This window comes from Geospiza fortis, unplaced genomic scaffold (assembly GCF_000277835.1).
Source record: "Geospiza fortis unplaced genomic scaffold, GeoFor_1.0 scaffold373, whole genome shotgun sequence".
NCBI classification, from domain to species: Eukaryota; Metazoa; Chordata; class Aves; order Passeriformes; family Thraupidae; genus Geospiza; species Geospiza fortis.
Genome location: NW_005054518.1, coordinates 72,983 through 85,112, shown reverse-complemented (window position 1 = coordinate 85,112; position 12,130 = coordinate 72,983). Strand labels below are relative to the sequence as shown.

The window sequence follows — 12,130 nt, the reverse complement described above, 5'->3', positions numbered from 1 at the left end:
CGCCATCGAGGGCGGCCGGGGCTGGAGGCGCCGCTGGGCCTCGAGCCCGGGCAGGGACCCTGGAGCATCCCTGAGGTGTTGGGGAATGTTCAGCACTGAAATAAATGTTGGGGAATGTTCAGCACAGAAATAAACTCATTTATAGATAGAACGAGTCTAGGCTTATGATGAGTCTAGGCTTAGACTCATCCCGATGTTTTTAACTTGGGCTGCTGCAGCCTTAGGCGCTGGTTGTTGTAATACGTGGTGTGAGATAATTCGTGTTTATATGACATATATATAGAATAAAGTTGTAACAAAAATCAAAAAGCCTAAGGCCAGGGACAGTCAGGAGACAGATTGCCGCATCGAAATTGTGGAACTCCGGATGGCAGCAAGGAAAAAAAGCCTAATGAGCAAGCAAAAGGACGTGGCCAGTGGGAGATGGGCCTTTCCCGAGACTATCCGGGGAACGCCCAAGAGCGATCAGCACTTGATAAATATCTTTGTGAAATACAAAGCTGTGTTTCGTGTCAGGTACAAACAGCGATGTGTGTATTTGTGCGTGCCAAATGTGTGGACACCTACAGTGGGAGAGCTGTGAATTCTAATAATAACTGAGGAAAATAAAGCATGGAAAAAGGCCTTTGAACTTATCTTTTGTTTGCAATTAACCCTGGTTGATTTAGGAGCATTGGAATTAAAGCGTTAAAGATGTTGCTCTCTTTTGCTTGTAGTTAATCCATAAAGAGCTCTGCAATAATAACCTTTTGAAGTATAATTTTAGAATATTACTTGTATCCTTGAAACTATAGTTTGGAATATATCTAAAGGAAATATGCTTATCTCACACCCTATTGAAGCAGAGAAAAACAGCTTGAGAAAGGAAGATGAACATCACCTCAAGATTTATAGTCTCTGCAATTAAAAGTTGGACCCACATCTGGGGAGCTGGACTGCACCAGATGGGATTCGTCTTCCTTCTGTCGGAAACAGGACCACCACCATCTGGGGATACTCCTTTAAAAACACATCCTGAGAAAAACTAAATCACAATAGTGTATAGAGTTGTGACGTAATAATTTGGAATAAATCTTGCTGATGAATGAAAAATTGGAAATAGAAACTGCTGAAAAAAACCTGATGAGTACCCCTATAAATAATTGTAATCCTCAATTATCGGTGTGCAGTTGGAGGGAAAACTTCCCCCACTGTATCCAGTGCTGTATTGCTCATATTTTACCATAGTAAATAATAAATTGATTGCTGCTTGAATATTGGCCTAGTCAAACTTCTTATTTATAACATCTTCAATCAAGATAACCAGAGTCCTCTGGAACACACGTTGAATACAGGGTTCCCATAACTCAATCAACACTTATCACCTCCCAGTAACAGCATTGTCCAGCCCTGCACAGAGAAAAGATATGTGGAGTGACAAAAAGAATGGGGGCATCTCTGCTTCAGGCAGAAAAAGCTGTATAAAACAGCCCTGCTGGAGATGGCATTGGTGAACAGAGGGGATTCGATGTGATAGAGGGCGAATCTAAATTCACCCAGCACTGATCCCGGGCTCGACACTGTCTCTTTGACTCTGGCTATCAAGGACTGCATTTTCAGTCACAAAAATAAAATCTTTCACTATTATTATTAATTTGGCTTTCTCGTTGATTATTTATAACACCAGCTTATTGGTATTTGCTGATTTGTACTAACCAAGCACATTGGTGTGAAAAATGCATGTATTTTATGATTGGCTTTTCGCAAATATTCAAATGAATATTATATGTGTTGTGTTAGAAAGTGATGCTGTATTAATTCTCTTAAGTAGTGTGTTAAATATAGTTTTAGGTTATAAAAATTGTTAAAATAGAAACTATGATATGTAGGATACTTTTTTTAAAGAAAGGACTTGCAGTGAGATAGCAGCCACAGGACACCTGAATCTTTCACAGAAAAATAATTTATTGCTCCATTATCAGAAGAAACGAACTTCTTCCCGCCTGGAAGGCACTGTTAGGATTCAGAGGAAGAAGCTGACGATGACCAGACAGAATCCTGTATGTGAATGGAATTTATGCATCATGTATGAAGTGTATGAATATGCAACAGGCTATTGCTTTTAAGGGTTAATCCTCTTTTAATGTGAGTCCTTTTTTGGGCTTGTGCTGCCCAGAAAAAGGTACTTGGATATCTGTAATTCTTTGTATTTATTGTCTCATATTGTCCTAATTCAATCTGTCTAAATTATTATTACTCTAATTGTATTACTATTTTTATAACCATTTTATTACTATTAAACTTTTAAAATTTTAAAAACAAGTGATTGGCGTTTTTCACATTGGAAAATGCTTTGTAGGCTTAAAAGCAGTATATATACTTTGCTGAACTTGAAAGTGGTGTGTGCCATGAGTAGAGCAGTGACTCCCCAGCCACCCAGTGCTGCTTGCTTTATTTTCTTTATAATAAAAGATATAAAACTGAAATTTTATATCAATGCCAGGTCCCCCCAGTGACAGGCTTCCCCATTCCCGGCTGCCTGGTGCAAGGAGAATGTGCTGCCCTCCCTGCACATGTCCCAGGTGTGAAAAACACCTTCACTCTCCTGTGAAAATTTAAAAAGTTTAATAAAAAGACAGTAGGAGACAAATAAAGCAAAGGGTTAAAATGGCTGGGTGCTTGGCATTCAGCTAAGAGCACCCTGTTATCTTCAGAGATACCCCTTGAATACCTTTTAATTACATCAGCCTGTGCCATATTCATAAACAATTATGCAGAGTAAACTTTTCCCCCAAACTAGTTTACATCTTCCAATTATTGTTCAGCCTGGCTGCTCCTTGGATTCGCCTTTTCAGAGCATGCAGCTTCCTTGATTGTGTTTTTAGTCCTTTTTTATCATCACCTCCAGTTTTTGGGCCTTGGTGCACTCTGTCTTCAGCCAGTGAGTGCTGATGGTTGGCAGATCTGTACAGGTGTCCTCATCCTGTGTGCATTGGATGTTATCCCATCTAATTTTAACACAAGCACACTGATATCAGCTATTTCATTACTATGTCTAAGCTTCATTAACAACAGAAATAAAAACTAAATCTTTATAACAAAGTCACTTTAACACCACACATAAAAAATCCATTTTAATATTTGCAAAAAGCCAATATTATAATATGTATCTATAACACAGGGTTGTCTGGTGGCAACAACACAGAGGGGAGAAGAGAGGAATAAAGGGAGGACAAAAAGTCACACATCAGAAGAACTTTATATCTTAACAAAGCTTCTTTTAAGAGACATAATATCCATTCCTCATCTGCAAGAGCCAATCACCAGACCACATAAGACAAATTATTTTGGCTGGAATGGAGTTGATTCTGTCTGTGATTGCACAGTAGCTGGCACAGTGCTGTGCTTTGACTTTAGTATAGGAAGAACACTGATAATGTTGCCCACAAAAATTGCATTGATTACCTGGTGTGTAACAAGCCAATAATTACACACTCGAGGGAAATATCGATTATTTATGTCAGAGTTGCACAAGCCTGGGAACAAGCTCAGTGGAATTCCACAATGCCAAATATTAAAACTTTTTACTACTTGTACATTTTAGCAAATAATTCGTTGGCTACATGTAACATAGCTCTTCTATTAATTAGTATTCTATCTTCTGTTGCTAATGATTCTCTCATTTCTCATGCTAATTAGTCCACATGCTCAGTCTTTCTCTTCTTCTGGGTCAGGGGGTTTCTTGGGTCAGTGGTCTATGTGTTGGTACCCAAAATCTGCCCCTGCTGGAATTATCTTTTACCCACTTGGAGCTGATTTTAACAAAATTGCTGAGTTGACTTTGTTAGTTTCTTCCTTATCTTGGGAGTTCTGCCAGATGTCCTTGAAGGCTGTGAATTCTGCATTCCTGGTCAGTGTTTTGCCCTCCTTCACAAGCTTTGTTAACCTCTCCCTAGCTCTGAGATCAATGAAGCATGCCCAGCCTAAACCTTAACAAGGCAATTCCAGGGACAAGTTTTCTGTCGAACACCTGGATGTGACTTACATAGTTTGCTGGCTGCTCTCGATTTCACAGATTAAATCTCTCTTCTTGTCGATTAGTCTCAATCCTCTTTTGGGCAGGGGAATAAATGAGAGGGAAACATGGACTGCGATGCAAAAGAACTTTAATGAGTCAAAGCAGGAAAATTAAGTCAATCCAAGGTGAGGTGCCAATGCAGACAGCACCAGGGGCAAACAACAGTCTGTTGTGATTTCCAAGGAGGTGCCCACAAAGGGGTGCAGGGCCAGCAGGTGCTCCCCAGGATGGCTGAGTGGGACTCACAGCTCCGGGGAGCACAAGGGAGCAAGGACACAGGAGGGAAAGGAGAGAGTGGCAGGGGACAGAGGCAGGGCTGGGCTGTGCTTGCCAAGAGCCCAGGCTGGCCCTGTCCCCCTGCAAGGGCTGCAGGGCTTGCTCAGCCCCTCAGGAAGCACCAAGGTGATGCTGCGTGCCCAGGGCAGCTCCATCCTGGCACTCCCTGGGTTCCTTCCCCAGGGCAGCGCCAGCAGCTTCAGCAGGGGAGGCCACAGAGGCCACTGCCCAGGCCCGAGAAGCCAAAACCCCCACAGCTGATGGGCACTCCCTGAGAGCTGAGGATGTTGCCAACAGCAGCAGAGGTGGAGGATCCCACGGCGGTGTTCTGTGGGAAGGAGCTGAGGATGGGGCCGGGCAGGGTCACCACCACGGGCGAGGGCTGGATGAACACGGTGGAGTCCTGGCACTGCCTGACACAGCACTCATTGCAGCTGCTGCCCAGCGGGGTGGGGCCACAGGGCTGGAAGGGCTGGCACCGGGTGTAGCAGGACATGGCTTGGGGCTGCAGGGGCACCTGAGAGATGAAGAAGGGGAAAGCAGAGCACAAGAAGTGGGTGAGGATCAGCCTGGCACCTCAGCATGAAGGACCAAAAGCATGAACTGGAGACAAGCCCAGGGGCTGTATAGAGAGACCAACAAGCTTCTCCTTTCCTCAGAAGAGCCCTGCCAAGAGCTACCCAAGGAAGATCCCTGTTTGGTCCATAACTCTGGAAGCACCTCAGACAAGCCCCAGCCTTTCCCCATATTACACCTTCTGCCTCCTTCCGTCACCTATGGCAAGAATCCATGTAAGACAAAAAAAGCATGTATAGACTGAGAAATCACATGGGAGGACGGGAAGGATGAGAAAAAGCTTCAGACTCACCTTGTTCTCAAGGAGCTGGAGAGAGGAAGAGTGGATGAGAGAGTGAGGAGCAGGTCCCCCTTTTATACTGCTCCTGCACTGCCCCAGGCTCAAAGTAAGTGCACAGGGCAACAATTTTCCTACAGACTCATCTCCAAAGCAAAATATCCTCCCTAATGCCACAGGGTGTGTTTTGGTTTACATCAACACTGTAATTTAATTTCCACGTTTCTGACATCCCCACTGGGTCATGAAGATCCCTTTCATGTTAAGGGATGAGAAGCCAAACGATTTTTCTTGCAGGAACCCATGAGTAATGGCTGGACTCAATGATCTTGGAGGTCTTTACCAATCCTTCTGATTCTGTGATTCGTTAATTCTCTGATCACTGGCAGGAATCAAGTCTCAAACAGAGCCCTGGGTTGCTCCTCAATGTGTGAGGGAGGTATTGGGTGTCTGGACTGTTCCTTACTCTCCCTCTCTCCTCACCCATGATGCCCTTTGGCTGCACAATGTGGAGCCTGACCTGGATGACACAACAAGCACAGGCCACTTTTCGAATACATGCTGTCAGTACTGAGAACACGTGTGACACTTCAGGGAGCTGCCAAGCATCCCTTTTCCCTGGGCCAGGATGGAGCTGCCCTTGTGTGACAGTGTTCACAGGGGTCTTAGGATGAGGGAAGAGATGAGGATCTGACCCCATGTTTCAGAAGGCTTGATTTATTCTTTTATGATATATATTATATTAAAACTATACTAAAAAGAATAGAAAAAAGGATTTCATCAGAAGGCTAGCTAAGAATAGAAAAAGAAAGAATGATAACAAAAGGTTGTGGCTTGGACTCTCTGTCCAAGCCAGTTGACTGTGATTGGCCATTAATTAGAAACAACCACATGAGACCAATCACAGATGCACCTGTTGCATTCCACAGCAGCAGATAACCATTGTTTACATTTTGTTCCTGAGGCCTCTCAGCTTCTCAGGAGGAAAAATCCTAAGGAAAGGATTTTTCATGAAAGATGTCTGTGACACCATTGCTGGAGGAGGACTCAGCCCTGCCTTGCACAGCCCTGCTGACATCACACCCTCCTGGCTTGGCCTCACACCAAAAGGCTGACACATGGCCAACCCAAAATTAGACTGTGACTCCCCACAGGCAGAGAGAGTCTGTCCCTGGAAATTTGCCTACTGAAGGCATTCCCTTGCCCTCTGGGATGCATCCCAGCTGCCTCCATGTCTGCAGGGCAGGGAAGTGCATCAGTCCTTGGTGTATTTTGAGAGCAGGTTTTGTAGCCAGGGCTTTCCTGAGTGCATCCCCTCCCTGAGCATCCCCAGGGATGTGGCACTGCAGTTTCCCCAAAGCTCTCACATGTGGGGAAATGGAGGAGGTTTTCTTCCCTCTCCAATGGTGCTGGGTTGTTCTCTAGACTGAGGAGGCATTTGGAGCATTAGAAAGTCCCAATTCCCTGCAGAAGCCAGAGAGCTTTGGACCCCAGGATGTCGAAAGCTTTGACCCCATAGCAGTGGGGCAGTGTTTTCTGAAACCCCTTCTTTCAGCTCCTGGGCCTCCAGGAGAGCTCCCCTCCACAGCCAGGTATCTTTGACCAGGAAGATGAGTCCTTGTGTCCATTCTGTTCCTCCATCAGCATCTCCTCCTCTTTTCCTGTGTTTTGCCTTGACTTTTCATGTTTTTGGAACCACGAGGTGCCCCTAAGATGCTGCCAGCTTGTCTGATCTCTTCACAGGTGCCTGTGAAGGCACATCTGACCTGCCAGATACCTGAGTGGAATAGCTGGCATGTTTGAAGTCCAGGGTCTGTACATTGGTACTTGAATTCTCCCTGACCATCTCTTTCTCTCTGCCCTCAGCTGCATCCCCTGACTGCTGGCACCTCCCAAAGGGAGCTCAGAGGCGCTTTCTTTGACACCAACACTGCTGTGCCCATCACCAGCTCACACACTTACATTGCTCTACTCTGTTTAGATGTTCCCACAGCTGATCCTCCTCCTCTGTCGTGGGGAGGTTTTCCCTACCCCTGTTTCTGAAGAATATCAGGAGGTTTTTTCCTGTGACACTAAAATGAAGACCAAGGCCCAGAAGCTTTGAAGATCCTTCCCCTTTCCTGTAAGCTCTGGCCCCAGTGAAGCTGCCCCAGTCAGCCTTGGCTCAAGCCTCCCTTTTGCTGTTGCTCTGTGTGGATGATCTTCTTCTCTCCCACCACCAGCTTTTCTGGTTCAGCTCCAGGTGGGCTTTGGCTTTCCAGCCCCAGCCCTGGAACACTCAGCCTGGAAAATGATCTGCATCAAGAGGAAGGGAGAGGAGAGCATTTCCCTGGAGAAGCATTGTCCAGTGGGAGCTGGAGTGAGGAGAGAGGGACGAGAGAGCAGCAGGCAGGACGTGCTGTGAGGAGAGGAGCCTTTGGGTGCTCTGCTGCTCTTTGGGTCAGGGCAGAGCTGGGGCTGTGTTGTAAATCAAAGGCAACTCCGATGAAGGGGAGAGAAAATGGTACATCTGACTCCAGTGATACCAGAAGGCGAATTAATTACTTTATTATACTATACTATATACATTTCATCTAAACTGAATCTGCCAAGCACTCAGCTCTGCACACACTGCACAGAATCTCATGGCTGTCAGTGACAGTCCTGACACACACACACACACCTGGCCCCGACAGGCCAAGGAAACAAAACACCATCACTGTGGGTAAACAATCTCCATATTGCATTCTACTTTGGCACAAACACAGGCACAGCAAGTGATAAGAATTGTGTTTTCCCTTTCTCTGAGGTTCAGAGAATGTGAATCTCAGAAACCCTTGGGAAGAATTGTGCCTTGCTTTTCTCTGTGAAGAGAATTGTGGCAGTAGGGCTGTCCCTGCAGAGGCAGGTGCCACCAGCAGCTGCCAACAGGGGCAAGGCACTGCCCCGAGCCAACATCCCCTGCCTGCAGGGACCCTCCGGCCTGGGGGCACCTCCTGTGCCAGCAGGGAGCCCTCTGATCCCAGGGGTGCTCAGGCCTGGCCTGGCACACGTGGAAGGAGCTGCAGCACAGAGCAAGCATGTCAGCAATGAGGAAATGAAATGGCAGCCTGGATGGAAATCAAACCACAATGTGTGGCGTTAGGGCGGACATTTTGCTTTGGAGGTGAATGTGTTGGAAAATTACTGTCCTTGTGCAGTGCCTGGGGGAATGGGGCAGTGCAGGAGCTGTATAAAAGGGGGATCTGCTCCTCACTCTCTCATTCACTCCTCTCACCTCCATCTCATTGAGAACAAGGTGAGTCTGAAGCCCTTTCTTTTCTTCCTCCTTTGGACTTTCTGATCACATTCTCTGCCTTAATTCCATGTGGGTTGTTGAGAGTTGCGTGTTATGGGAGAGGGAGGGGGCAGAAGTTGGGCATGGAGAGGGGCTGGGTTTTTTCTGAGATTTCTCGTGAGTTCTGGCCTAAGTGTGGAAGTCCCTGCACTCGGTCACTCTTAAGGAGATTCTTGGGGACCTGAGCAAACAGTGAAGGGGTTGGGTCTCTCTAAGCAGCCTCCTGCTGTCTTCTCCATCTCTTTGCTATTCTCCACCTAGGTGTGCCAACAGACTGCACGGACATAGTGCAGTCAACTCTGCTTCCCCCTTCCCTGTCTCACAGGTGCACCTGCAGCCCCAAGCCATGTCCTGCTACACCCGGTGCCAGCCCTGCCAGCCCTGTGGCCCCACCCCGCTGGGCAGCAGCTGCAATGAGCCCTGTGTCAGGCAGTGCCAGGACTCCACCGTGTTCATCCAGCCCTCGCCCGTGGTGGTGACCCTGCCTGGCCCCATCCTCAGCTCCTTCCCACAGAACACCGCCGTGGGATCCTCCACCTCTGCTGCTGTTGGCAGCATCCTCAGCTCCCAGGGAGTGCCCATCAGCTCTGGGGGCTTTGGCCTCTCTGGCCTGGGCAGTGGCCTCTGTGGCATCAGGAGCCTCCCCTGCTGAAGCTGCTGGTGATGATTCCAGGGTGTGAACCTAAGGACTCAGCAGGATGGTTCTTCACTGGGGATGGAGCATCAGCTTGTTGCTTCCTGAGGGGCTGAGCAAGCCCTGCAGCCCTTGCAGGGGGACAGGGCCAGCCTGGGCTCTTGGCAAGCCCAGCCCAGCCCTGCCTCTGTCCCCTGCCACTCTCTCCTTTCCCTCCTGTGTCCCTGTTCCCTTGTGCTCCCCAGGGCTGTGAGTCCCACTCAGCCATCCTGGGGAGCACCTGCTGGCCCTGCACCCCTTTGTGGGCACCTCCTTGGAAATCACAACAGACTGTTGTTTGCCCCTGGTGCTGTCTGCACTGGCACCTCACCTTGGATTGACCTAATTTTCCTGTTTTGACTCATTAAAGTTCTTTTGCATCGCAGTCCATGTTTCCCTCTCATTTATCCCCCTGCAGATCCTCTCCCAACATGCCCAAAAAGAGAGGTTTTGCTCAGGGCTGGATGTGGGAAGGGATTGTGGGGGATGGTTGTTCACAGGGTGTTAACACAGGCACCATTTAAATATTCATCATGATGCAATAGGTAACTCCATTTTCTAATTTTCTCTACTGACATCTAATTGCTGCTTCCAGTAAATTGTTCTTATCTAAGCCTATGATCTTTGCTTTTTGTGCCTACAATTCATCTCCAGAGCCCTCCACAGAAGGAGGGGAAGGGGTGAGAGCAGCATGTGACGGTGGTCACAAGGGTTTCAGGGTGAAGGAAGAGACAAGATGGGCTCCATGATCAGAAGGCTTGATTTATTAAGTTATGATATATACATCTATTATAACTATACTAAAAAGAAAAAGAAGAGGAGATTCCAGAAGCTGCTAGCTACCTAACAATAGAAAGTAAAGAATGAATAACAAACCATCTCTCTCAGACTGTGTCCGAGAGATCTCAGTTCTGGATTGGTCACCAACCCCAAACATCCAAACTGGGCCAATCCAGGCAGACCTGTTACATTCCACAGCAGCAGATAACCTATTGTTTATGTCTGGTTGCTGAACTTCTCAGCTTCAGCAGGGAAATCCTAAGAGAGGATTTTTCATAAAAGAAATGTCTGTGACAGCAGCACATGGTTTTATTTGAAGCATTAAATGGAGAATACCATTGTCCAACCACAACAAAGATCTCACTGTACTTTCCAGCCTAATTCAGTAAGAAAGGAGCCCTAACGAGGGAACAGGCAGCAGCTGCCTCCCCTAGCCAAGGACATCTGGGAACTAACAAGCCTTAAAGATGTCACTGTCATGGTTTGGCCCAGGAGAGCAGGAGGGGACATGGGCAACACCTCCATGTTATCATTCCAGCTCATGTCCTTTCCATATTTATTCTCTCTTGCTTCCAGGAAGAAGGCTGTTCCTCCCAGTGGGAAAAACCCTGGGGGAGGGTGAAACCATCTGAAATTGTTTCACATTCCTGTAAATAATTTCTTTGTCTCATAGCTTTTGGTATTAATATTGTAGTTGATACTGTTTGGGTTTTTTGTCTCATTGCTGTTTCCAGTAAATTTTTCTTATCTCAACCTTTGATCTTTGACTTTTATGCTTCCAGCTGGAAGGGAAGGGGAAGCCAGTGTTGCTGTGGATTTTTTTTTTAGCAGGACTACTAAATTGGAGAATACCATCCCTAAACCACAACAGTAATAAATCAAGATGTTGTGTGTCAGTGGAGTAGTTTGCAGTTGACATCTCTTACTCTGGGACATCCATGGAAAAAGAAGTTTTTAAGGATGTAGTAAATCAAGATGTTGATGTGTGCCTATGTATACATTGCTAACCTGGCAGAATATTCAAGGTCCATGTATCCTATAGCTGAATTATGTTCATTGCAATACTGAGAGTCATACCTAGAGGTCAAAAAGACCCTGTGGCCAGGTGAAGAGCCTTGCCCTGAGCTGGGGTTGTGTCTCTTGTATGGAACTCAGCAACCAATCCCCATAGAGAGCTGTGCTTGGAAAGCTTCTAATTCTGAATTTCTGTGTACAAACAATGGCATGAAAAGTCTGGTGGGTATGCTTGATTTGGGGAATTCCACCAAGCACCCAGGCTTGTGCAACTCTGACATAAATAATCAATGTCTCTGCTGAGTGTGTGATTGTTGAGTTGTTGTGGAGTGGGTAACAAATCTGATTTTCTGGGCAACACAACCAAACCCAATCTGTGATCCCATGGGAACACAGGTCTGTGAGAAGGCAGCCCACTGCACTGTGTTCCTTCTTTTGGGAATCCTGTGGTTAGGATGGGACCTCCTGGAGTCTGATGGGAAGCTGGTCCTTTGTCTTGTCAGTAACTCATTCACTGCTGAGAACATGTGTCAAACATTCAGCTTAAAGAGGACAGAGGTGTATGGTTGTCCCTGGACTGTGCAGGGTAATTTTATTCTGTTCTAGGATTATTCTATTCTATTCTATTCTATTCTATTCTATTCTATTCTATTCTATTCTATTCTATTCTGAAGGACTTTGGGATGATAGACCTGCCACAAACCAGAACTGTGCTCTGGCAGCCCAGAAAGCCAATTGTGTCCTGGGCTGCATCCAAACCAGCTTGGGCAGCAGGACAAGGGAGGGGATTCTGCCATGCTCAGGTGAGACCCCACCTGCAGAGCTGCCTCCAACTCCGGGGTCCCAGCACAGGAAGGACGTGGAGCTGTTGGAGTGAGTCCAGAGGAATCTGAGATTATCAGAGGGATGGAGCAGCTGTGCTGTGAGGAAAGGCTGGGAGAATTGGGGTTGCTGGAGATTAAAAGCTTTGAGGTGATGTAATTGTGGCCTTGCAGTACCTGAAGGGAATCTACAGTCAAGATGGAGAGAGACTATTTACAAGAATATGCAGGGACAGGACAAGGGGAATGGCTTCACACTGACAGAGGGTAAATTTAGACTGCATATCAAGAAGTAATCCTTTATTACAAGGGTGGGCAGGCCCTGGAACAGGGTGCCCAG

General features: G+C 46.7%; 2 protein-coding genes across 2 annotated transcripts; one reads left to right on the top strand and one right to left on the bottom strand.

The window, feature by feature from the left end:
• Nucleotides 1-4,532: 4,532 nt before the first annotated feature.
• LOC102039957 (feather keratin 2-like) lies at nucleotides 4,533-5,673 on the bottom strand. Its single transcript, XM_014310346.1, has 3 exons — nucleotides 5,670-5,673; nucleotides 5,202-5,353; nucleotides 4,533-4,850 (listed from the first exon to the last, which is right to left on the bottom strand). The coding sequence occupies exons 1-3, from the start codon at nucleotides 5,671-5,673 to the stop codon at nucleotides 4,533-4,535; spliced, it is 474 nt and encodes a 157-aa protein (XP_014165821.1).
• A 1,997-nt stretch (nucleotides 5,674-7,670) lies between these two features.
• Nucleotides 7,671-9,154, top strand: LOC102039790 (feather keratin 1-like). The gene is made up of 3 exons (XM_005429013.2): nucleotides 7,671-7,689; nucleotides 8,366-8,463; nucleotides 8,828-9,154. Exons 1-3 carry the CDS (start codon nucleotides 7,671-7,673, stop codon nucleotides 9,152-9,154), a joined length of 444 nt encoding a protein of 147 aa, XP_005429070.2.
• Nucleotides 9,155-12,130: the final 2,976 nt, after the last annotated feature.